This window comes from Arvicola amphibius, chromosome 6 (assembly GCF_903992535.2).
Source record: "Arvicola amphibius chromosome 6, mArvAmp1.2, whole genome shotgun sequence".
NCBI lineage: Eukaryota > Metazoa > Chordata > Mammalia > Rodentia > Cricetidae > Arvicola > Arvicola amphibius.
In genome coordinates, this window is record NC_052052.2 from 35,359,596 (window position 1) to 35,387,071 (window position 27,476).

The following is a 27,476-nucleotide window of genomic DNA, read 5'->3' on the forward strand; positions in this document are numbered from 1 at the left end:
CAGTGACTCTACTAACACTCCTACACCTTTATATTAATGTTCTCTGAAGTTTTACAAAGATTTCTTTTTTCTTTTTGGTTATAACTATTTAAACTGTGAGGGGATAATGCTCCATTTTGGTTGTTACTTGTGTTTCCCTAGTGATCAGTGATGTTGAATACTTTTCACACATCTGTTTCCCTTTGTACATCTTTGTTGGAGGGATTTCTAATTTGGGTACATTTTAAAATCAGACTTCTTCTGGGTTTTTGCTGCTGAATTTGCTGCATATTCTGTTAATTTGTTGAATGGTTAGCTGGAACACACATTGTCTCTGCCTTCTGGGTTGTTTCCTCTGCTGTGCAGGAGCTGCTTTAGTTAGATATATTCCATTAGTCTAGTTTAACCTCTGTTGAATGTGCTATTAGAGAATATCCCCAAAATTCTGTCTAGTCCAATGTCCCAAAGTCTCCTTCCTATATTCTGTTGTAGTAGTTACAGGTTGAAATGTGTAGGTCTAATTGGGATTCAGTTTCCCCACTGTCTTTTTTTGAAGAGATTTTCCATTCTTCAATGTATTCATACCTACTGACTTTGTTAAAAATAAATAATAAATAAATAAATAAATAAATAAAACAACTCAATTGTTTGTAAATGTGTGGCTTTGCTCCTGGGTTCTGAGTTCTGCTCCATTTGTCTATGTAATGGATCTTATGGGTCTTTGTAACACAATTTAATGTGAATTATTATAATTCTCCCAACTTTGCTCTTTTTGCTCAAGGTTCTCTGGCTACTTGGACTTTTTCTATAATTCTATACAGTTTTCAGGGTGCTTTCAAAACCTTCTTATGGATGTCCAAACTGTCCTTTTCTGCTCCTTCTCAGAACATAGCTGACCTTATCTAGATACCTGAAAATCCAAGGAACTGAGAGCAAGGTCCTGCCTAAAGGTAGTACAGTGGCGTGAACCCCACTCAGGGAACAAAAAATGACGTCCCATCCCAAGCAGAGGGCCTCAGGGGGTTCTGCCTATGGCATCCAGGGTTTTGATCTAGAAATGGTTTGGAAAAGCAAGAAACGTGTTTACAAGAAACAAGAGAAGCAAGTTCAAGTTCAAATGAGGTATTAGAGGCAGAGACAGCATCCCAGCGAACTTAATGCAAGTGTATGGGTAATGTGTGTAGGCAACAGTCCCCAGGGTCATGAGCAACAACACTCAGGCAGTAATCAGATGTGAGCAGGATTGGTGAGGTTCTCTCTCCTTCAGGGTTGCCAGAGAGGGAGGCAGAGGGTCACCAAGGAGTCCTGTGTGGGAGGATCTGCTTCGGTTTCTCCCACTAGCAAGGCCTATTTTCCCACTTGAACTCTTTTCATCCCTCATTGGGCAGCTGTCCACTGCCCAAGCCTTCTGAAGAACAGACTAACCCTAGTGTGAGACAAACTGGCAGACACCATGGCTAAGCTACACTGCTTTAGTATTCTGAAGAGCAAGGTTCCAAAGGCTCACCTACTAACCAAACCTCAATCCTTTCTTGCTCGGGTCAAATCAGGCTCTGCCTTGGTGCTCTTCTGAAGAATCAAATGGGAGGCTGATTAGTGACTGATATTAATCCTTTAATAGCCCGGAGGCCTGGTTATTTTTTCACAGGAGATGTGTTTCTTCCTCTGAGCTCACAGACAAGAGCCCATTGTCTAAGCTCAGTCACATGAGAACCTTACAGTTGAGCAAGTGTAGGTATCAGATGTCAAATAGGTGATGCTTCCTGGAGTATGTGGGATCCGTCTTTTGACAGTCTAGAGAGGATCCATAATATCAGGAAGCAGATGTCACCTCCTTCCCTGGCCTCAAAAGGGACCTATCACCTCCTAATGTCTCTCTCCTGAAGATGGACGCTTAAAAGAAATCCCACAGTAGCTCAGAATTGAGAATAATAGAGGCTTATTTATTTAGGAGTAGACTCACAAACCATTACCCTCTGCTGGAATGGAGAACTGCAACCAAATCCCGCATCCAGAAAAGAGACCAGGCGGACTTTAAGTAGGCATCAATAGTATACACGTCCAAGTGGGCAGGTAACGTAAAGGCTACCGGCTGTAGGATTTCCTACAACACTCTCCCATTTAGTTTCTCTCTTTTCCCTCCCTTTCCTCCAAAGAGGATAGGAACAACATGCCACCTTGTGAACTTTATTGCAGGGAAGAGAGAAGATGGCTCAGCTTGCTTTAAAAATAAGCGGGTAGATGGAGACTCTGAAGGAAAGATTTAGAAGGATATATGAGGTGACAGTCAGGGAAGAACTATATTAGGTTGGTTAAACAATGGCTCTTCTGACAGGCATGTCCTGATCTTGGTAGAACTGCGAGCACAGCAAATATTTCCATTTCAGGCACAAAGTGAGCATACACCTCGGAAAGATGGAGAGATGATCTGGAGACAGAAGCAGGGATGCTTAAAGATGGTGTTTGGTTTTAACACTTAGGAGGGCTTTTAAAACCCAGGAAGGCAGCTCTGGATTATGGAAAGGGAAAAAGAAGAGACGCAGCAATAGCCAAGGGGCTAGCATGGCCCTGCAGTTATCTTAGCTTCACCCCAGTTAAATTATGTAAAATGTCTGGTATTTAGAACCAGAAGAGCACTTGCTTCTGTTGCAATCACTTACAGCATCAGTATAAAGCGCATTCAAGGACAGACAAGCAGCAGAAAAGAATGAAAGACCCAGAAGAGCAGGCAGGGTGGAAGTCAGCGAGATTTTTAAGGTGGAAGATCAGACATGCATTCATGTAGGGGACAGGTAGAGAGAAAAGCAGGTAGTGATCCTGGAAGAAGGTGAGGAAGAAAGACTGGCAGACAAGATGACAGGAAACACACAGAAGGAGATGAACAAGGAGGGAAGAAAGAAAGGATGTGAGCAGATGGGCTGGGACAAGAGTGAGTGACAGGAAGCCAAGATGGCAGGCAGCATGCCATTGGAGCTGTCCTTGTCCTGAGAGGATTATTGGAGCTTTTTGAGACATAGATGAATCCCATTCTTGGACTTCAACACAATTCTCGGTATGGGGACTGGGATCCTGGTGGGATCTGGCAGCAGCTCAAAGCGGAGCAGAGTCAGGGCCACGACCACCTTCAGCTCATTCATGGCAAACTGTTTCCCAATGCAGTTCCTGGGTCAGAAAGGGACAATAAAATAAGAGGCCTCAGGTCCTGTTCTGAGCTGCATAGGCATTGTCCTTTGTGTCCTGGCATAGAACTTGGCATTCGGGGCACTCTTCCATGGGATTCAGCCCGATCCCTTTCCTTACGGGTCACTGGACCCTGATACTTGCTGTCTTTTTTTTTTGTTGTTTTGGTTTTTGTTTTGGTTTTAGTTTTTTGAGACAGAGTTTCTCTGTAGCTTTGGGGCCTGTCCTGGAACTACCTTTTGTAGATCAGTCTATCCTTGAACACCTGAGTGCTAGGATTAAAGGCGTGTGCCACCACTGCCCAGCTGATTCTGCTGTCTTAATCTTTTACAAATAGCCCTCTTTGCTGAGACTGACTCTAAGCCTGCTTTGAGAGGCAAGGAATCAGCTAGTCTTTGGCTACCTGACTCCCACATTAAGAGTTTCTGACCCCCCAGTGTGGATTCCATTGGTCAGGGCAACACATGGAGTGATGGATGACACTGGTAGAAATCACTGTCTAGGGGGAAAGTCTCAGTGACCCTGATGTGGAATCAGATGCTAGCAGAGAAGTTCTTGTAGAACATACTGGGTTGGGGATCCTCAAGCTCCTGCCTATCCACCTCCCACTTATTGGTCAGGATCCCAACTCCTCTTCAGTCAGTAGCAGCTGCAGCCCTTGAGTTCTATTCCAGGGTTGGCCCCGCGTGCTGCCTTCAGTTTCCTGTCCCAGACTTCACTGGTACCCCTGTCCCTTCTCTTCATATTGACCCTCCCATCCTTTCAATTTGGAAGCAGGGAGGATGGTGGGTAGGTAGGATGGGAGGGAGGGGAGATGGGGGAAATGGAGTGGGGGAAAATGTATAGCATGTTTCTATCCAAACAGTTAAAATGAGAAGGATTTAATTTTTAAAATTTGGTAGCATAGTGTCTAGATGTCTCAAATGCAACCATACCCTATACCCTGTGAGTGGCTGGCTCCCTAACTCTTACCTGTTCAGCTCCTACTTTCTGTCTCAATAAATGTTGTAGAGACCAAGGAGAATGTTTCTCTCTCTCTCTCTCTCTCTCTCTCTCTCTCTCTCTCTCTCTCTCTCTCTCTCTCTCTCTGTCTGTCTGTCTGTCTGTCTCTCTCTCCCTTTCCTTTCACATGCTCAAGGCTCAGAACAATGAGCAGCTAGCCCCTATCTTTAAGCCTGTTGTTTCTTTCTTGGACACTCAAAGCTCCATTGGTGCTTTATTGGCGTCACAGCATAGTCCAGGGCCTAGGACAGTGTCAGAAATGTGGATCATTCTATTAACTTCTCAGTAAGTAAAGTATCAAAGAAGAAAGATGTGTCTGTTTCACACAAGGTGGCAGATTCTGTAGACCAGCTTTTTGCTCTTGATGAGCCAGAGGCAGAACCCTATGTCTCTGTGTTTCTGTCACAGCAGAGGACTTGGCACAGAAAAAAATAACTTTAATAAATGCAAGTGTGAAAATTAGCTAATTAAAAAAATAAAATGCATTAGAATATACAAAAGGTAAATATTTTATATAGTGATTGAGCTACCTGATACTTCCCTATCCATCAATGACCTCATCATTAATCCCTAAGAGGAAGTGTTCACCCCTAGACTCATTCTAGATAAACAATATGCCTGTTCTGTGACAATTAATTCAGCATGGCAGAAGTCACAGAACTGTAGCTACAGAGAAGCCCTTCTTCTCTTCATTACTTCCTTGACAACACACATTCCACAAGAAGATTAGTCCTCCAGCCTTTATTCATTTCCACAGAAGCTCTCTGAACTAGAACTTCTGAACTCAACAGCTATTTGAGGAATGTTTGGTGTGGGAGAATTGTCTGTAATCTGCCAATCATGTTTTAAATAAACGATGATTGGCCAGGCAAGAGGTAAAGATGGGAAAACCAGACAGGAAGTAGAAATGATGTAATGAGAACAGGAGAATTCTGGGAAGGAGGAAGCTGATTACTCTCACTCCTGCCCAGACGACCGAAGCAGCAGGATGTGATCTGCCTCACTGAAAAAGGTACTGAGCCACATGGCTAAAATAGATCAGAAAAATGGGTTAATCAAGATGTAAGAGTTAGCCAGTAAGAGGCTAGAGCTAATGGGCCAAGCAGTGTTTAAATGAATACAATTTGTATGTTGTTACTTCGGGGCATAAGCCAGCCAGGTGGCCAGGAGCTGGGCGGCAGGAACGTAGCCCGCTGTTCTTACTACAAATGTTTGTTAGTGTTATAGCTAGGGCATGTCTAAGGTACTCTCCCCATTTTTCAAAACTGGCTAAGTGGATCACCACTCTACAGTGTAAAATCCTTCTCCAAATTTTGCTCATTTGGGAAGCTATACATATTAATATGCAGTGAAATTTTTGTTGAATTAGAAATCAGAATTGTGTAGGGGAAAATTCATTGGTGTTCATCCTACCACAGTGGGCTCTGTACTTTTCCTAACATAGCTTCAACATAAATCTAAAAACATAAAAATATTTTTATACTCATTTTTGTGACTGATTGGTGAATTAAACAAAGTGGTAGGATGAGCGGAGAATGATGGAACATACATTTATCCTTTAAGATATCTGACAGATGAGAAAAACAACTGCCTGGGGTAAGATTATATGGGAAAACAAAGTATGAAGATTCATATTCTAGAAATGGTGAAAATTTCAACATATATTGAAGTTTAAAATACGCACTGACACAAATTTATATGGCTTTGGGGGAAAGTAGTCTGCCAAAAAACCCATGTTGCCTCCTGAAATACCAACTCTTTACAAAAAAGTGCATCCCACCCACAAACACCTGAAGATGTCATATAGGAGCACAGGGAATCATAAACACTAGATATATACCCGGAAACTACACTTTTCTCCACTCATTACACACAGTGGACACCTCACCTTGCTCCACCTGAGAAGGGCAGGAATGAGTGACTGTGTCGAGAAGAATCTGGTGCAAATCGAGAGGGGTCAAACACCTGCAGTGAGAATACCAGAGCCAGGGCAAGTAAGACTCACACTTCTGCTTTCAACTCATAAGGAAACCAAATATCCAAAAGTTAGAGTAGGGCTAAGTCTTGGTCCTGAGATACCTTCCCCTGACATTTTCCCATTGCCCTGATACCTCTGGGTTTGGCCAGACAGTTGGGTTGTGATGAAGGCCATACAAGGAGAGCAAGACTGAGATACCTGTGGGGTGAGTAGTACAAAGAGAGACTGGTTATGCCAATGGGGTAGGTAGGGCACTTACTCCCTTATTCAGCAGAGAACATGCACACGGAAATGGCCCACATACTAGAAACCATCATTTTGACCAGAGGGAAGTAGGATGGGCTTGGAAAGCACTGAGCACAGGTTAGTTACCAAAAGCCATGCACCTAGGTGTGAGAACAAGAAAGACTTTGAGAATCACTATTATATGAAGTGAAATAATAACTCTCTTTCATCAAATGTCTTCCATGGGCCTTCGCCGCATTCAACAGTCACAAGCGACTTCCAAAAATGCACTATTGTATTCTCCTTTTTTCCAGATGAGGTTATGGAGTATCAGCCAGACTGATTAGCCTTTCTTGTTCACACAGCTTCAGTGTGGCATACAGGGAAATCATACCAATGATTACTGATCCATGTACTTTTTCCACCATGATGTTGGACTAAGATCTGGTGATCTGGTGATCAGCTGAACTCTTCTATCAGCTTGAGGTATCCTCAGACATTAGACCACAATCTATCCATGATTTGGGAGTGCCTGAACTTTCTCATTTTCCTCCACCCATAGAAAGAAACACATTTTCCCAACACTTACCTAATTCTCTTATACATCAAATAATAATTTAACAATTAGTACCTAAAGGCTGAAATTCAAATAAAAGTTGGCTTTTTTTACTGAGATTTTGCTGAATTTTAACTGCATGAAAACCAATTCACACACTACATTCTAACTTAAAGTAAAATCCCTTCACAACTCCTGATAGGGAATGGGAGAGCCATTAGAGACTTTGCTAGTTCAGAACTTCTAAAGACACAAGGAAATCCCATTCTTCTTTGCCTCGTCTGAATTTATCTGGGGAATTCATACCTTTGGGTAAGGAGCGTCCATCTGGGAAGGTGACAGGTGTGCTGAGATCTCTGCTTACAGCTGGGACAGGTGGGTAGAGCCTCAGGGCCTCCTTGATGCACATGGTAGTGTAGGGCATTTGGTCAAGGTGATCCCTGAAATGAGTCCCATCTGAATCACACAGAGCTGGGTTGAGCAGGAGCTCCCCATTACTGGAAGACAGGAATCTCTTCTATCATGAGCTCCCACTTACCAGGTGATAGAAGCTCCAGATCCTAGAAGACTCTGCAGCTCATCCCTGCATCTCTGCTGGTGTTCAGGGTGTGCAGCCAGAGCATAGAGGATCCACGAGATACCACTGGCTGTGGTGTCATGGCCTTCAAACATGAACGTGTCCACTTCAGCACGCAGGTCCTTATCAGATAAGCTGCTTCTGTTTTCCATCTGGAGAAGACCACAGATAAGAGAGTAATGTTTGGTGGCCACTCTGTGATTTAGGTCAGGTCTCAAGCCTCTCCTCGGGTTTCACATACTCACTCTGGCAAACAGGAGGATGTCCAGAAAATCCAGTCGCCTTTTCTTCTTAGCCTTTTCCAGCTCTCCCTCATCTTGAAGCTGAGCCTTCCTTGATTTGATCACTTGATCTATTCAAGGACAGTAGTTACCAGACAGAAATGAGAACACAGTTCCCAAGAAGTCCAGGCACCTCTGTCTCAATCTCTACTTATTCCAGAGGCCAACGTGTCTATGGTCGAGGGTTGGCTAAGGTGTTAGAGTCTAGCACATCTTGTTGACAGAGGTTTCTGTTGCACCAGGTCCTACAGTTGTTCATTCCCAAAAAATCACACAGAGGTCTACATCAATTATAAACTGATTGGCCTATTATCTCAGTCTTCTTATTAACTCTTATAACTTATTTTATCCCATAATTCTTGTCTGTGTTAGCCACATGGCTTGGTTTTCAGCAAGGCAGTCACATCTTGCTTTCTCTGTGGCTGGGTCATGACTGCAGACTGTGTTTTCCTCTTCCCAGAATTCTCCTGTTCTCGTTGCCTCACCTCTACCTCCTACCTGGTCACCCTGCCTATACTTCCTGTTTGGCTACTGGCCAATCAGTGTTTATTAAACAAGTACAAAAAACAAATCTTTACAGGGTAAAACCATTGTTCCACAGCAACATCTGACAGATATCAAGTTGCCCCCTTGGGATAACAACTGGAGAAGATATTTTTTTAATGCTGCTTAGATGGATTTCATTAAATATAACCAATGTGATGCCCCGGATAACCACCACATATCATTTAGCAACCTACATCTTGGCTTCCTTGTTCTAGGAAAGTATCCAACATAAGTTCATCTTACATCCTTCAGAAGACCAAAGGACCTTATCCTGTCTCAAAGATCATAATTAGCCTCTTTAAGCTGAGCCTGGCAAAAGAAGGGAGAGAAAAGAAACAAACAGGACCTGTATGATCATGGGCAAGTCGGGAGGCACTGATGGCCTGGCGGCCATTAGAGGACAGACTGTAGACGGTGTCATTCTGGTGAAGGATGTTCCTCACACGGAAATAAAAGAGATTGTTCAGGTCCTCAACTGCTTGGATGTAGGGCTGGTATTTTCTGTGAACACAACACAGTAACAATAAGTTGATATGACCCAGAGACAGGTTGGTAAATCCTTTGATTTGGACAGGGATAACACTAGGACTCATGTTATTTCTCTTATACCCTTGTAACCACCATGTCTTTAGAAGATGGCATGGGCATTCAGGCTTCCACCTGTCTGGGAATTAATGGTACATCTGAGGCAGGGTAGTGCCTAATCTAGAGTTAGAGCATGGCCTAATTTCTTGCTGTATAAGGAAAGATCTTGTGTTTTATGGATGCTGGTATCTAATATGTTCCATCTGCCTCTCAGGGAAAGCCACATTAGTTGGCAAGACCAAAGACCCTAGAGTTCAGGGATGTTACTTACCCATCCAACTGGACACTGCCTTCGTGACTGAAGGCACACTTCATGATGGTGTCCAAGGTCATCAAGGAGATGTGTTGGAAGATCTCCAGGGTGGAATCCTGGTCAACAATCTGTTCCCATTTATCCTATAGTGGAAGTAGAGTCCTGACCCCAAGTGTCCAAGAAGGCTGGTGCTACCTAGATTAGACTCATTCCCTGCATCTCTAGATACAATTTTCTGACTCCCTGTACCAGCTGTGGTACCAGATGGCTGATTTCCATTGTCAACTTGGTTGGATTAAAATACACCAAGGAAACTCACAGGACACTCTAACAGGGAAGCAGGTAGGCTAATTACAGACCTTTACTCTGCTTCTGCTCCTCCAAATTAACCCCCTAGCTCTGTAATAGAACACCTCCTGCAGCCCCCCCTTTCCCTCTGCCCCCAGAACCAGTGACTCCCATCGATTTCCCCTCCTAAACTCCCTCCCCCAACTCCAGCTTTATCCTAGCCCCCAACTATGTGGGAACCCACTGGCCACTCTAACCAGGGATGCAAGTAGGGATGCAAGCTCAGATCTTCACTCCTCCCTCCATTCCTCCAAGTCCAGTCACTTAATCTCATGACCAACTCTTAAGTATCATACTGCTATGGCCTCTCCTCACTCTCCATCCTCATTCCCAGGAGACTAAGAAGATCCTGGTAGAACATCTGCTTACTTCCCTCTTGTGAAACTCCTCCATCATCCCCAGCTCAAACATCATTACTATGTCCCAATACTCAGAAACAGATTTTACCTGGAACCCCCAGTGCCCACACCTATCAGGACCTGGAAGATTTTCTTATAGGCAAAACACAACCACCACATACTTCTAAGACCCACAGAGGAAACAGAAACTAAGGAACAAAACACTACCACCAAAAGTAACCGGAGTTAAAAAACCATTGGTCATTAATATTGCTTAATATCAATGAACTCAATTCACCTATAAAAAGGCACAGGTTAAGAGAATGGATACAAAAACAGGATCCAGCATTCTATTGTCTACAAGGAACACATCTCAACCTCAAAGACAGACACTACCTCAGAGTAAAGGGTTGGGAAAATATTTTCCAAACAAACAGACCTAAAAAACAAGCAGGTTGTGGCTATCCTAATATCTAAATAAATTGATTTCAAACTAAAATCAATCAGAAGAGATGGAGAACTCATGCCAGGAACAATTCATCAAGATGAAGTCTCAATCCTGAATATCTATGCCCCTAATATAAAAGCACCCACATATGTAAAAGACACATTACTAAAACTGAAATCACACATCAAACCCCACACACTAATAGTAGGAGATTTTAACACTCCTCTCTCACCAATGGACAGATCAACCAGAAAGAAACTTAACAGAAAAATAAGAGAACTAACAGATGTAGTGAATCAAATGGACTTAACAGACATCTATAGAACATTCCACCCAACCAGGAAAGAATATACCTTCTTCTCAGCGTCTCATGGAACCTTCTCAAAAATTGATTACATACTTGGTAACAAAGTAAACATCCACAGATACAATAAATGGAGTAGCCACCTGTGTCCTATCAGATCACCATGGAGTTAAATTAGAACTTAACAACAATACCACCCCCAGAAAGCCTACAAACTCATGGAAACTGAAGAATCAACTACTGAACCACCCCTGGGTCAAGGAAGAAATAAAGAAAGAAATTTAAAGTCTTCCTTGAATTCAATGAAAATGAAGACACACCATACCCAAACCTATGGGACACCATGAAAGCAGTGCTAAGAGGAAAGTTCATAGCATTAAGTGCTCACATTAAAAAAAGAGAGAGAGAAAGCTCACTTTAGAGACACAGCACACCTGAAAGCTCTAGAAAAAAAAGAAGCAGACTCACCCAGGAGGAGTAGAAGACTGGAAATAATCAAACTGAGGGCAGAAATCAACAAAATAGAAACACAGAAAACAATCCAAAGAATAAATGAAACAAAGAGCTAGTTCTTTGAGAAAATCAACAAGATTGACAAACCCCTATCCAAACTAATCAAAAGGCAGAGAGAGAATAGTCAAATTAACAAGATTAGAAATGAAAAAGGAGGTATAACAATAAACACTGAGGAAATTCAGAGAATCATTAGGTCTTACTACAAAAGCCTGTACTCCACAAAATTGGAAAATGTAGAAGAAATGGACAACTTTTTAGATAAATACCATATACCAAAATTAAATCAAGACCAAGTGAACATTTTAAATAGATGTATAAGTCACAAAGAAATAGAAGTTGTCATCAAAAACCTCCCAACCAAAAAAAAAGCCCAGGGCCAGATGGTTTTAGTGCAGACTCCTACCAGAACGTCCAAGAAGAGCTAATATCTATATTCCTTAATGTATTCCACATAATAGAAACAGAAGAATCATTGCCAAACACTTTTTATAAAGCTACAGTTACTCTGATGCCAAAACTACACAAAGACTCAACCAAGAAAGAGAATTACACACTAATCTCACTCATGAACATCAATGCAAAAATTCTCAATAAAATACTGGCAAACCGAAACCAAGAACACATCAAAGAATCATTCATTCTGATCAAGTAGGCTTCATCCCAGAGATGCAGGACTGGTTCAACATATGAAAATCTATCAATGTAATCCATCTTATAAATAAATTGAAAGAAAAAAATGATCATTTCGTTAAATGCCAAAAAATATTTGACAAAATTCAATACCCCTTTATGATAAAAGTCTTTGAGAGATTAGGGATACAAGGATTATATCTAAATATAATAAAAGCAATATACAACAAGCCAACATCTAACATCAAATTAAATGGAGAGAAACTCAAATCCACTCCACTAAAATCAGGAATAAGACAAGGCTGTCCACTCTCTCCATATCTCTTCAACATAGTGCTTGAAGTTCTAGCAATAGCAATAAGACAACATAAGGAGATCAAGGGGATTCAAATTATAAAGGAAGATGTTAAACTTTTGTTATTTGCAGATAATATAATAGTGTATTAAGTGATCACAAAAACTCTACCAGAGAACATCTACCACTGATAACTACCTTCGGTGATGTGGCACAATACAAAATCAACTCAAAAAAAAAAAATCAGTAGCCCTCCTATACACAAGGGATAAAGAAGATGAGAGGAAAATCAGAGAAACATCACCTTTCACAATAGCCACAAATAGCATAAAGTATCTTGGGGTAACACTAACCAAGGAAGTGAAAGATCTATTTGACAAGAACTTTAAGGCTTTGAAGAAAGAAATTGAAGAGGATACCAGAAAATGGAAATATCTCCCATGCTCTTGGATTGGGAGGATCAACATAGTAAAAATGGCAATCCTACTAAAGTCAATCTATAGATTCAATGCAACCCCCATCAAGATCCCAACAAAATTCTTCACAGACCTTGAGAGAACAATAATCAACTTTATATGGAAAAACAAAAAACCCAGGATAGCCAAAACAATCCTATACGATAAAGGAACTTCTGGAGGCATTACCATCCCTGACATCAAACTCTATTACAGGGCTACAATAATGAAAACAGCTTGGTATTGGCATAAAAACGGAGATATTGACCTATGTAATCGAATTGAAAACCTAGATATTAATCCATAAATCTATGAACACCTGATTTTTGACAAAGAAGCTAAAATTATACAATGGAAGAAAGAAAGCATCTTTAACAAATGGTGTTGGAATAACTGGATGTCAACATGTAGAAGAATGAAAATAGATCCATATCTATTACCATGCATAAAACTCAAGTTCAAATGGATTAAAGACCTCAATATAAATTCAACCACACTGAACCTGATAGAAGTGTAAGTGGGAAGTAGCCTGCAATGCATGGGCACAGGAGACCACTTCTATGTATAACTCCAGTAGCACAGACAATAAGAGCAACAGTGAATAAATGGGACCTCCTGAAACTGAGAAGCTTCTGTAAAGCAAAGGACACAGTCATTAAGACAAAAGGCAACCTACTGAACGAGAGAAGATCTTCACCAACCCCACATCAGACAAAGGTCTGACCTCCAAAATATATAAAGAACTAAAGAAATTAGACATTAGGGGCTGGAGAGATGGCTCAGCGGTTAAGAACACTGACTGTTCTTCCAGAGGTCCTGAGTTCAATTCCCAGCAACCACATGGTGGCTCACAACCATCTGTAATGAGATCTGGTGCCCTCTTCTGGGGTGCAGGTATGCACACAGGCAGAACACTGTATACATATTAAATAAATAAATCTTTTTTAAAAAAAGAAATTAGACATTAAAATTCTAAATAACCCAATTAAAAATGGGGTACTGAACTGAACAGAGAATTCCCAATAGAAGAATTCCAAATGTCCAAATGATACTTAAGGACATGTTCAACTTCCGTAGCTATCAGGGAAATGCAAATCAAAACAACTTTGAGATACCATCTTACACCTGTTAGAATGGCTAAAATCAAAAACACTAATGAGAGCTTATGCTGGAGAGGATGTGGAGTAAGGGGAACACTCATCCATTGCTGGTGGGAATGCAAACTTGTGCAACCACTTTGGAAATCAGTGTGGCGGTTTCTCAGAAAATTGAGAGTCAACCTACCTCAGGATCCAGCAATACCACTGTTGGGAATATACCCAAGAGATGCTCAATCATACTATAAAAGCATTTGCTCAACTATGTTCATATCAGCATTATTTGTAATAGCTAGTACCTGGAATCAAGCTAGATACCCCTCAATGGAAGAATGGATAAAGTGTGACACATCTACATGACATCTCGAATTTCGCATGCAAATGGATAGAAGTAGAAAACACTATCCTGAGCTTGCACCAGAACCCCCCCCCCCCCGCCTCATCCTCCTGTCTTTGGGGCCACAAAATCCCACAGCCTGTTTGGGCGCCTGGGACCTGGAATTGAGTGCACCCAGGCGGGTGGGAGGTCCCCTCCTTCATTAGCCTGCTGCCTGCAGCAAGGTAGGCCCTTTGTCAGCGAGCTGCTTGGCCTGCAAGGGGACCTGAGAGTCTGCCAGAGGATCCATCATTCATTGGGGGAGCTGCTTGGCCTGCAAGGGGACCTGAGAGTCTGCCAGAGGATCCATCATTCATTGGGGTGAGTGAGGAGTGAGTGCCTGAACCGGCAGCTGCCCTGAGAGGGACCACCGACATTCCCCAACTCCCCCCACCACCACCCGCACACTTCCTGCTCTTCCTGCAGGGGTTATTCTCCCCGGATACTGCCTCTCTCTTCCTGTCCCTTCCCAGCTTGCACCCAGAAACCACCCTCCCCCACCTCATCCTCCCGTCTTTGGGGCCACAAAATCCCACAGCTCAGCCTGTTTGGGCGCCGGGGACCTGGAATTGAGTGCACCCAGGCTGGCGGGATGTCCCCTCCTTCATTAGCCTGCCTGCTGCAAAGTAGGCCCTTTGTCAGCGAGCTTCTTGGCCTGCAAGGAGACCTGACAGTCTGCCAGAGGATCCATCATTCATTGGGGTGAGTGAATTTAATTCATTGGGGTGAATTGAACTTCTAAAAGAAGACCCAAAGGGGATTATTCAGAGGAACAAATGGGCAGGCGCCAATGCAAGAATTCCTCCAACAATTTGAAAAACAACATGAAAGCACCAGAACCCAGCGAACTTATAACAGGAGGACTTGAACGCACTAATCAAGAAGAAGTAGAAAAAATTGATTTTATGAAAGTAATTGAGTCCCTTAAACAGGAGGTGAAAAACTCCCTTAAGGAAATGGACGAGAAGAATAACAAAAAGTTTGAAGAATTGAGTAAATCCGTAAATGATATCCTAGGAAACCAAGAAAAAACAATCAAACAGATAATGGAAACAGTGCAAGACTTGAAAACTGAAATGGAGGTAAGGAAGAAAACACAACCCGATGGCCAGCTGGATATGGAAAATCTATGTAAACGAACAGAGACTACAGAAACAAGCATAACCAACAGAATACAAGAGATAGAAGAAAGAATCTCAGATTCTGAAGATACCATAGAGAAAATAAATGCACTGATCAAAGAAAACAGCAAATCCAACAAATTCTCATCACAAAACATTCAGGAAATCTGGGACACAATAAAAAGACCAAACCTAAGAATAATAGGCATAGAAGAAGGAGAAGAAATACAGCTCAATGGTCCAGAAAATATATTTAATAAAACTATAGAAGAAAACTTCCCAAACCTAAAGAAAGATATTCCTATTAAGGTTCAAGAAGCTTACAGAACACCAAATAGACTGGATCAAAAAAAAATCCCCACGCCATATTATAATCAAAACACAAAACATACAGAATAAAGAAAGAATATTAAGAGCTGCAAAGGAAAAAGGTCAAGTAACATATAAAGGTAAACCTATCAGACTAACACCTGACTTCTCTATGGAAACCATGAAAGCCAGAAGGTCCTGGATAGATGTTTTGCAGAAACTAAGAGACCATGGATGCAAGCCCAGTTTACTATACCCAGCCAAGCTTTCATTCACTATAAATGGAGAAAACAAAATATTCCAGGATAAAAACAAATTTAAACAATACATAGCCACAAATCCAGCCTTACAGAAAGAAATAGAAGGAAATTCACAAACAAAGGAGTCCAGCATTGCCCAAAATAACTCAGACATCTAGCGACCCTTCACCAGCACATCTCAAAGAAAGGAAACACACAATCTCTACTACCAAATAAAAAATGACAACCGGAGTTAACATCCACTGGTCATTAATATCACTTAATATCAATGGACTCAATTCACCTATAAAAAGGCACAGGCTAAGAGATTGGGTATGAAAACAGGATCCAACATTCTGCTGTTTACAAGAAACACACCTCAACCACAAAGACAGACACCTACTCAGAGTAAAGAGTTGGGAAAAGGTTTATCAAGCAAATGGACCTAAGAAACAAGCCGGTGTGGCCATACTAATTTCTAACAAAGTTGACTTCAAACTAAAATCAATCAGAAGAGATGGAAAGGGACACTTTATACTCATTACAGGAAAAATCTGTCAGAATGAAGTCTCAATCCTGAATATCTATGCCCCTAATACAAAAGCACCCACTTATGTAAAAGAAACATTACTAGAACTCAAGACAGCCATCAAACCAAACACACTGATAGTGGGAGACTTCAACACTCCTCTTTCACCAATGGACAGGTCAATTCGACAGAAACCTAACAGAGAATTAAGAGACTTAATAGAGGCAATGAACCAAATGGACTTAACAGACATCTATAGAACATTCCACCCAAACAGGAAAGAATATACCTTCTTCTCTGCGGCTCATGGAACCTTTTCGAAAATTGACCACATACTCGGTAACAAAGCAAACTTCCACAGTTACAAAAACATATTAGTAACCACCTGCATCTTATCGGATCACCATGGATTAAAATTAGAATTCAACAACAATGCTACCCCCAGAAAGCCTACAAACTCATGGAAACTGAACAGCCAACTACTGAACCACAGCTGGGTCAAGGAAGAAATAAAGAAAGAAATTAAAGTCTTTCTTGAATTTAATGAAAATAAAGACACAACATACTCAAACTTATGGGACACTATGAAAGCAGTGCTAAGAGGAAAATTCATAGCACTAAGTGCCCACTTTAAAAAAACGGAGAAAGCACACATTGGAGACTTAACAGCACACCTGAAAGCTTTAGAAAAGAAAGAAGCAGACTCACCTAGGAGGAGTAGAAGACTGGAAATTATCAAACTGAGAGCAGAAATCAACAAAATAGAAACACAGAAAACAATCCAAAGAAACAATGAAACAAAAAGCTGGTTCTTGGAGAAAATCAACAAGATTGACAAACTCCTAGCCAAACTAATCAAACGGCAGAGAGAGAACACACAAATTAATAAGATCAGAAATGAAAAAGGGGACATAATCACAGACACAGAGGAAATTCAGAGAATCATTAGATCTTACTACAAAAGCCTGTATGCCACAAAATTGGAAAATGTAAAAGAAATGGACACTTTTTAGATAAGTACCATATACCAAAGTTAAACCAGGACCAGTTAAATGCTCTAAATAGTCCTGTTAGTCGTGAAGAATTGGAAAGTGTTATCAGAAACCTCCCTACCAAAAAGAGCCCAGGACCTGATGGGTTCAATGCAGAATTCTACCAGAACTTCCAAGAAGACCTAATACCTATACTCCTTAAGGTATTTCATAATATAGAAACAGAACAGTCAATGCCAAATTCCTTTTATGAAGCTACAATTACCCTGATACCTAAACCACACAAAGACTTAACCAAGAAAGAGAATTACAGGCCAATCTCACTCATGAACATCGATGCAAAAATTCTCAATAAAATACTGGCAAACAGAATCCAAGAACACATTAGAAAAATTATCCACTATGATCAAGTAGGCTTCATCCCAGAGATGCAGGGCTGGTTCAACATACGAAAATCTATCAATGTAATCCATCATATAAATAAACTGAAGGATAAAAACCATATGATCATCTCATTAGATGCAGAAAAAGCATTTGACAAAATTCAGCACGCCTTTATGATAAAGGTCTTGGAGAGATTAGGGATACAGGGGTCATTCCTAAATATAATAAAGGCTATTTACAGCAAGCCGACAGCTAACATCAAATTAAATGGAGAGAAACTCAAGGCCATCCCACTAAATTCAGGAATGCGACAAGGCTGTCCACTCTCTCCTTATCACTTCAATATAGTGCTTGAAGTTCTAGCAATCGCAATAAGACAAAACAAGGGGATCAAGGGGATTCGAATTGGAAAGGAAGAAGTTAAACTTTCGTTATTTGCAGATGATATGATAGTGTACATAAGCGACCCGAAAAACTCCACCAAAGAACTCCTACAGCTGATAAACTCCTTTAGTATCGTGACAGGATACAAGATCAACTCCAAAAAATCAGTCGCCCTCCAATATACAAAGGATAAGGAAGCAGAGAAAGAAATCAGAGAAGCTTCACATTTCACGATAGCCACAAATAGCATAAAATATCTTGGGGTAACTCTAACCAAGGAAGTGAAAGACCTATTTGACAAGAACTTTAAGTCTTTGAAGAAAGAAATTGAAGAGGATTCCAGAAAATGGAAGGATCTCCCTTGCTCTTGGATTGGGAGGATCAACATAGTAAAAATGGCAATACTACCAAAGGCAATCTATAGATTTAATGCAATCCCCTTAAAGATCCCATCAAAATTCTTCACAGATCTTGAGAGGACAATAATCAACTTTATATGGAAGAACAAGAAACCCAGGATAGCCAAAACAATCTTATACAATAAAGGGACTTCTGGAGGCATTACCATCCCTGACTTCAAACTCTATTACAGAGCTACAGTATTGAAAACAGCTTGGTATTGGCATAAAAACAGAGAAGTCGACCAACGGAATCGAATAGAAGACCCAGATCTTAACCCACAAACCTATGAACACCTGATTTTTAATAAAGGAGCTAAAAGCACACAATGGAAGAAAGAAAGCATCTTCAACAAATGGTGGTATAACTGGATGTCAACCTGTAGAAGAATGAAAGTAGATCCGTGTCTATCACCATGCACAAAACTCAAGTCCAAATGGATTAAAGACCTCAATATCAATCTGAACACACTGAACCTGTCAGAGGAGAAAGTGGGAAGTACTCTACAACATTTGGGCACAGGAGACTGCTTCCTACGTATAGCCCCAGCAGCACAGACATTAAGGGCAACATTGAATAAATGGGACCTCCTGAAGCTGAGCAGCTTCTGTAAAGCAAAGGACACTGTCACTAAGACAAAAAGGCAGCCTACTGACTGGGAAAAGATCTTCACCAACCCCGCAACAGACAAAGGTCTGATCTCCAAAATATATAAGGAACTCAAGAGACTAGACTTTAAAATGCTAATGAACCCAATTAAAAAATGGGGCACTGAACTGAACAGAGAATTCTCAACAGAAGAAGTTCGAATGGCCAAAAGACACTTAAGGGCATGCTCAACCTCCTTAGCAATCAGGGAAATGCAAATCAAAACAACGTTGAGATACCATCTTACACCTGTCAGAATGGCTAAAATCAAAAACACCAATGATAGCCTTTGCTGGAGAGGATGTGGAGTAAGGGGTACACTCATCCATTGCTGGTGGGAATGCAAACTTGTGCAACTGCTTTGGAAATCAGTGTGGAGGTTTCTCAGGAAATTTGGAATCAACCTACCCCAGGACCCAGCAATCCCACTCTTGGGAATTTACCCAAGAGATGCCCAATCATATTACAAAAGCATCTGTTCAGCTATGTTTATAGCAGCATTATTTGTAATAGCCAGAACCTGGAAACAACCTAGATGCCCTTCAGTGGAAGAATGGATGAAGAAAGTGTGGAATATATACATATTAGAGTACTACTCGGCGGTAAAAAACAATGACATCTTGAATTTTGCATGCAAATGGAGGGAAATAGAAAACACCATCCTGAGTGAGGTAACCCAGGCCCAAAAAGATGAACATGGGATGTACTCACTCATAATTGGGTTCTAGCCATAAATAAAGGACATCGAGCCTATAATTCGTAAAAAATCCTAGAGAAGCTATATAAGAAGGTGAACTCAAAGAAAAACATATAGTTATCCTCCTGGATACTGGAAGTAGACAAGATTGCCGGACAAAAAATGGGAACATGGGGGTGGGGTGGGATGGGGGAGGGGGGATGGGGAGAGAAAAGTGTGAAGTGGAGGATGGGAAGAGCTTGGGGGAATAGGATGGTTGGGATATAGGAAGGGTGGATATGGGAACAAGGAATTATATATCTTACTTAAGGGAGCCATTCTAGGGTTGGCAGAGACTTGACTCTAGAGGGGTTTCCAGGTGTCCAGGAAGACGCCCCCAGCTAGGTCCTTGGGCAGCTGAGGAGAGGGTGCCAGAAATGTACAGATCCTATTGCCATACTCATGAATATCTTGCATATCACCATAGAACCTTCACCTGGCATTGGATGGAGAAAATGACAGAGCCCCACATAGGAGCACCGGACTGAGCTCCCAAGGTCCCCATGAGGAGCAAAAGGAGGGAGATCATGAGCAAGGAAGTCAGGACCATGAGGAGTGCGTTTACCCATTGAGACGGTGGGACAGATCTAACGGGAGACCACCAAGTCCAGTTGGAATGGGACAGATGGAAGGGGACCAAACCGGACTCTCTGAATGTGGCTGACGGTGGAGGAGGACTGAGAAACCAAGGACAATGGCGATGAGCATGAACTCTACAGCATGGACGGGCTCACTGTGAGCCTTGTCAGTTTGGTTGCTCACCTTCCTGGACTTAGGGGGAGCTGGGAGGACCTTGGACTTAACATAGTGAAGGGAACCCTGATGGCTCTTTGTCTTGGAGAGGGGTGGAGTAGGGGTATGGGTGGAAGGGAGGGGAGGGAAGAGGAAGGAGGAGGGGAGGAGATGGAAATCTTGAATAAAAAAAAGTGAGGAAAAAATAAAAAAAATAAAGAAAGAAAGAAAACACTATCCTGAGTGAGATAACCCAGACCCAAAAATATGAATATGGTATGTACTCACTCATTAGTGGATTCTAGCCATAAACAAAGGCTAATGAGCCCATAGTGTGTGAACCTAGAGAAGCTAAGTAATAAGATGAACCCAAAGAAAACATATATAGATCCTCCTGGAAGTTGGAAACATAAAATCTCCAGGTAAAGGTTTGGAGCATGGAGGTGGGAGGGGTGGGGGTAAGGAGATAGGGGAAGAGAGAGGGGAGAAGGGGAGGGTTGGTGAGAGTTTGGAGGAATGGGATGCTTGAGATGGAGGAAGGACTAATAAGGGAAGGAGATATCTTAATTGAGGGGGCCATTTGGGGGTTGACAAGGGCTTGGCTCTGGACGGGTGTCCAGGGGTCCACAGAGAAGACCCCAACTAGGACCCCGGGCAGTGGAGGAGAGGGTGCCTGAACTGGCCTTGTCCCGTAGTCAGACTGATGACTATCTAGAATATCACCATAGAACCTTTGTCTGGCGAGGGATGGAAATAGAGACAGAGACCCACATTGGAGCGCTGGATTGTGTTCCCAAGGTCCAGTTGAAGAGCTGAAGGAGGGAGAATATCAGCATAGAAGTTGGGACCACGAGGGGTTGGTCCATGCACTGAGACAGTTTGCCTGAGCTAATGGGAGCTCACCAACTCCAGCTGGACTGTGATTGAACGAGCATGGGATCAAACTGGCCAGCCTGGTCTACAAGAGCTAGTTCCAGGACAGATATCAAAGCTACAGAGAAACCTTGTCTCAAAAAAAAATAAAGAAAAGAAAAGAAAAACAAACTGGACCCTCTGAATGTGGCTGACAATGGGGGCAGACTGAGAAGTCAATGATAATGGCACTGGGATTTGTCTCTGCTGCATGTACTGGCTTTTTGTGATCCTATTCTATTTGGATGCATACCTTCCTAAGCCTGGATGTAGGGGCGAGGGCCTTGGACTTCCCACAGGGCAGGATAACTTGTCTCTTCTCTTAGGACTAGAGAGGGTAGGGGGAGAGTATGTGGAGGAGCAGGAGGGAAGTGGGAGGAGGGGATGAAGTGGAAATTTTGATTGGTATTATTTATAAAGTAATAAAAAATCAAATAAAAATATATTAAAAATAAAGTAAGAATAAGAAATTAAAAGTAAGTATATTGTTAATACAGCTTATATGTCACACTCATAAAATCACATTGGTTTAAAGACTCAGAAAGCATGTAACTGATAGGATCTCACTAGCGATATGGGTTATTCTCACTATGTATACCATCATTTTTTAAAGAAAATTTCACATCCTTTAAGTGTTAAATTTAATAATAAACAAGTTTATAAAGCTATATAAAATGTAACAAAAATAAATAAAATTCCTTCTCTAGTCTTAAAATAAAACAAAAAACAAAAAAAGAATAATACCTGACTTCTCAATGGAGATGCTAAACACCAGAAGAACCTGGACAGATGTGCTACAGACCCGAAAAGACCAATAATGCCATTCCAGAATACTATACCTAACAAAACTTTCAATCATCACAGATGGAGAAAATAAGACATTCCATGATAAAAACAAATTTAAGCAATATTTTTCTGCAAATTCAGCCCTACAGAAGGTGTTAAAAGGTTAACTCCAACCTAAAGAAATTAACTACACCCAAAAAATACAGGGAACAAATAATCACAGACCAGCAAAATCAAAAAGGGGAAACAAACAGACAGACACACAACCACCACCACCAACAACAACAGCAGCAGCAGAAGCAGAAGGAGCAGCAGCAGCAAACACCAGGAATGAAAAACTGTAAGTAACTGATATTTCTCAACATCACAGTCTGAATTCCTCAATAAAAGAACTAACAGAATGATGTGAAAACAGGATCCATACTTCTGCTGCATCCAAGAAACAAACTTTAACATCAAGAAAGATATCACCTCAGGGTAAAGGGTTAGAAAAAGATATTCCAAGCAAATCTACTTAAGAAACATGCCTGTGTAGCCATTTTAATATCTGATAAATAAATTTCAAACAAAAACTAATCAGAAAATATAGAAAAGAATACTGCATGCTAACCAGAGGAAAAATTCACCAAGAAGACACTGCAGTTCTTAACATCTGTGCCCCAAACACAAGGGCACTCATGTATGTAAAAAAAAGCACTACCACAACTTAAATCACATATTGACCTTTACACACTGATAGTGGGAGTCAATACCTGACTCTTTGCCAACAGACAAGTCTTCCAGACAAAAACTAAACAGAGAAATTCTGTAGCTAACTGATGCTATAAACCAAATGAACCTAGCAGATATTTACAGAACATTTCACCCAAACACAAAAGAATAGACCTTCATCTCAGCAGCTCATGGAACTTTCCCCAAAGTTTGTCACATATTCAGATACAAAGCAAGTCCCAATGGATACAAGAAAATCTAAATAACACCTTGAATCCTATCTGATCACTATACATTAAAGTTGGATATCAACAACAGAAATAACAGAAAGCTTACACATTCACAGGAACTGAACAACCTTCTACTGAATGAAAATTTGTGTCAAGACAGAAATTAAGAAAGAAATCAAAGACTTTCTAGAATTGAATGAAAATGAACACACATCATACCCAAACTCATGGGACACAGTGTAAGCTGTTCTAAGAGGCAAGTTCACAGGACTTAGTGCCTACGTAAAAAACTGGAGACCATGTACTAGTAACTTAACAGCACACAAGAAAGCTCTAGAGCAAAAAAGAAGAAATTACACACAAAAGAAGTAGGCAGCAAGAAATAATCAAACTTGGAACTTAAATCAATAAAATAGAAACAAAGAAAAATGGCAGACGAGTGAAATTTGAAAGAAATAATGAAAACTCAAATAATAAAATAGTCAAGGGAAAGAAAGTCCATGGGCCTGCACATGTGTTCCTAATGGGGATCGCCTTGGTCTTTAACTCTTTTTCATTCATCAAAGGTCCAATGAGCACTATGAAGACAGAAATTTAGGATCATATGGGGTGTGATGGTACATGTAGTTTAGCTGTGAGAAAGTGACCCTGGAGTGCATTTCACTGCATGTGTCTTTTAGTTCTATGTAGAAGCTCTGGGTCCCAGGACAGAGTGACATCTTGGGGAATAGGCCTGGTCACTGAAGCTGCCATGCTCAGGTCATCCAGGGACAGCTCATATTGTTACCTGGCAGGATTCACTATTCATCAAGTACACTGTTAGACTTGGCCATGTACCCACTATGATTTCTCTTCTCTTCTCCCTTTCCTCTCTCCTCCTCTCCCCTCCCCCTTCTTCTCTTCCCGTCTCCTCTCCTCTTCTGTCCTCCCTCTTCCTCTCCTCGCCTACCCTCTCCTCTCCACTCCTTTTCTCTCCTCCCATCTGGATCCTCTCTGTGCATTGACTTTTGAGGAACCTATTTCACATGATGAATTGAGTGTTAATCCATGTGACTGTGTTTGATGGTTTCTACATTAAAGAGTAGAATCTGAGTATGTCCTATGAGTGGGTGTGTGGACACAAGAGTGAAAAGGGTAGGGGTGAAGGAGAGAGGGAGCAAGAAAAAGAGAGGCACACATTAAGAGAAGACTCACCAGCATTATGTGAACAGCATCTGCCATGATTCTCACATAAGGTTTCAGGACATCATAGTGGAAGGCTGGAGTCAACATTCGTCGGTGCTGGAACCAGGTTTCTCCATTCAACAAAAGCAAACCATAGCCTGGAAAGAGATGACTGTGTGACTGAGCGTATGAGCAATGGGATCAGAAGACGAGGGACAAACATTCGAAGAACAGGAAGACAAAGGAGGATGAAAAAAAAGACTACTACTTTTCAATAATAGGTTTTCCCTAGTTGACCTGGCACTTATGATGTGATCATGATAGCTACAATATAAAGATTTAAAATAGTGAGGGAAGGATGTAGAAAGACAAGCATGGCAGGCTAAAAATGTTGGCAAATAGGAAACATGACAACACACGGAAGAGGTTAACGTCTGGTTAGAAGAGAAATGAAATTACAAGTAAGGGATATATCGAAGGTAATGGCCCATCTCCATTGTTCTCAATGAATCAAGATACAGTTTTTGGTAAACCCAAGTGGAGAGTGACCACAGTTGGTGTTTAAATGACTGTACATACCAATCCAAGGAGCTAGAAATTTGTAGGAACCATGAGTTTTGGGGTCTGGAAAAGAAATTAAGGCATTAGTTAGAAACAAAGAAAGATGTAGTGGCCTGAGATGGTGAGATAAGCCCAGAAAGCACCATGAAATCTTGAAAACTGTCTACTGTCAGTTTGCCTCATGCTACTTCCCACTGTCTCCCATCCCCCTTGACAGTCTGACTTAGGGAGGCAACCTCACTACGCCAGAAGCTAAATATCCCCAGGATTAGGATGGTGCATTAGCAAGAAACATCAATTATTATGTCCCCAACCCCAAGGAATAACACAACCTTGTGATTTAACTGCAGTTGCTAATAGCTTAGTCATCCACGATACAGAACAGAACAATTAGAAGATTCAAACCCAAGTCACTATAGATATGAAATTTATTTTATTTATAACTGGCCATCCCAATTCAGTTAAAAATGGTAAATAAATTGAACTCATACTACTATTTAATGTTGTAGTGCTAAGTAGCAAGAAAGTATTAAGTAAGTATTGTTGGCCATGCAAGGTCATGACCAGGAAAAATGAAAAGTACTGATTAGGCATTAGTAACTGAATAGTCACTTCTTCCTGTAACTCACAGACCCAGATATAAGCCCAGAATGGAAGCTCCACGATGGTGATAGAGTTTCACCCTTACCTGATCTCCCCAGAATCACCTTCATGTAGTCAGGGTCATACACCTGTAAGCGCAGTTTGGACCCCCAGAACCACCGTGGGCAGGCACTTGGGAAATTCTTTACCTGTGTTAGAATCTCTTGAAGCTCCTGGTCCTCAGGGATCTGATATCAGGAGAAAAATGAATCACTAAAAATACTTGGTACCACGTGTACTTGGTGACTCATGTTTGTAATCTCAACACATAACTTAGGAGGCAGAAATCAGAGGATCTCTGCTGGTATGAGGCCAATATAGGCTCATAATGAGTCCCAGGCCAGCCTGGGCTACCTTGCAACACATTGCAAAAAATAAAAAGTAAAAAAAAATCAAGAGGCAAAACCTCAAAGTAAAATAAAAAGAAATCATCTCTTATTTTAGTTCTTGGTCCTAAATAAAGGGCAGAACAACCTCAGGAATGTGGTGAGGATGATTCCACAGAACCTAGGATTAGAGCCCAGCTTGATGGCCTTCCTGTGATATCTTCTAGAATTTTGCTCTCCCACTTTAGCCAGATGCTGTGGTCCTGTTAGATAAAGCTGTATTCCCCAGAAGCTCACCCCATAACCTCAACTCTGCCCCATATTCCAAATATTCTAGATCTTCTTAAATGTGGTCAATATGCAACCTTTGTCATGTGTCTCTCTCTGCGACCTTTTACCTAGTTCTGTGCCTATTCCTCCAGAGGTGACAGAGGCTCTTGCAGCTCCTAGGTTGCTTTTTAAATCTCCTTTTGTGAAGACTACACTTGTGCCAGGCCCTTGGTTGGGCATTGAGGAACAGTGTGCTTAGCAACATGGAGCACACACACTACAGGCTGTGCAGAAGTAGAGCCCATAAATAAAAGAACTCTGAATAATAGTGTATCTCTAGCAATGACCCTCACATCTGCTGAACAACTTTCCTGACCCTTAGGATTTAAACCTATAAATCATCTACCCAGTCAGCTCTTTCAGTCTTAGATAAATCTATATAAGCAGTTGCTTCACCCAATAGCATCTCCTATGATTCCTGCCTGTTGTTACCAAGCACATGACAGATTCTACCACACTAATAGCCATGTTCTCAGACAAACTCTGTGCTAGGAGGAGAGGAGGAAGAAAAATGGGGGCAGAGGTACCACCAAGAAGCCCAGCTTTTTTAGAACAGGTGAGGCTGTGGGATTTACTTTGCCTGGAAAGGAAAAGGCTTACGTAGGACAAACTACAACCTCTCAAGTCCAGGGCTCTTGAAACTGATGACAGATCTGCATAAGGAAGGAGGGTCCAGCAGAGTCTACAGTATTAAGACCAGGCTCTTTTGAGCAGTGAGCCTGTTTGCTGAAGTGAGCACAACCTGAGATGTGTCCTATTATGAGCAGAGTGACCCATAAAGGACCTGTGCTTGTTTTTATAGCAAACTCTATTCTGTAAAGTTGATGGCTATTCTCTGAGACCCCCACCCATCCTTCCCTTTCCTTCATACCTTGTGCCCAAAGAACCAGTGGGCAGATGGGGATGGGAACTGCTGGGTAGCTCTGAGTAGCCATTGCCTGTGCACATAGAACTGGATCACCTTGAAGAGCAGCAGGAGCAGGCTGAGGACAGAGGCCACTTGCAGGAAGCCAGAAATGCTGCCTGGGAATCTGGTGGGGCTCAGCGCAGAGACACTCATGGTGCAAATGGCTTCTGGATCACTGACTGTCCCTCACTTTCACTGAGCACCCTCCTGTCCACAAGCTCCAGGAAGACTGCCCCCACCTACTGTGGGAGGGAGATGGGTGTGAGCAGAGCTTGGTTTCAATATCAGAGTTGATCAACCTGAACAACTTACTTAGGGAAGCAGTGACATGAAAGACATATCAAGTGACAGTGGTTAAATGTCCCTTTTTCCACATAGCTTACAAGAATTTGTGAAAGAGCTACAGAAAGAGCCAGTGAAGGCTGCCTTCAAACTAAGTTCATGGCTTAGTTTACCAAACGTTCA

The 27,476-nt window shown here is 41.6% G+C and overlaps 1 protein-coding gene across 1 annotated transcript; it reads right to left on the reverse strand.

Annotated features, from left to right (window-relative positions):
- Positions 1-1,901: 1,901 nt before the first annotated feature.
- Positions 1,902-27,268, reverse strand: LOC119817919 (cytochrome P450 4A12B). Its single transcript, XM_038335382.1, has 12 exons — positions 26,976-27,268; positions 25,495-25,636; positions 24,825-24,869; positions 24,276-24,403; positions 9,181-9,305; positions 8,671-8,825; positions 7,743-7,849; positions 7,459-7,649; positions 7,227-7,360; positions 6,273-6,337; positions 6,050-6,126; positions 1,902-3,141 (listed from the first exon to the last, which is right to left on the reverse strand). Exons 1-12 carry the CDS (start codon positions 27,162-27,164, stop codon positions 2,973-2,975), a joined length of 1,527 nt encoding a protein of 508 aa, XP_038191310.1. The 5' UTR covers positions 27,165-27,268; the 3' UTR covers positions 1,902-2,972.
- Between the last annotated feature and the right edge of the window lie 208 nt (positions 27,269-27,476).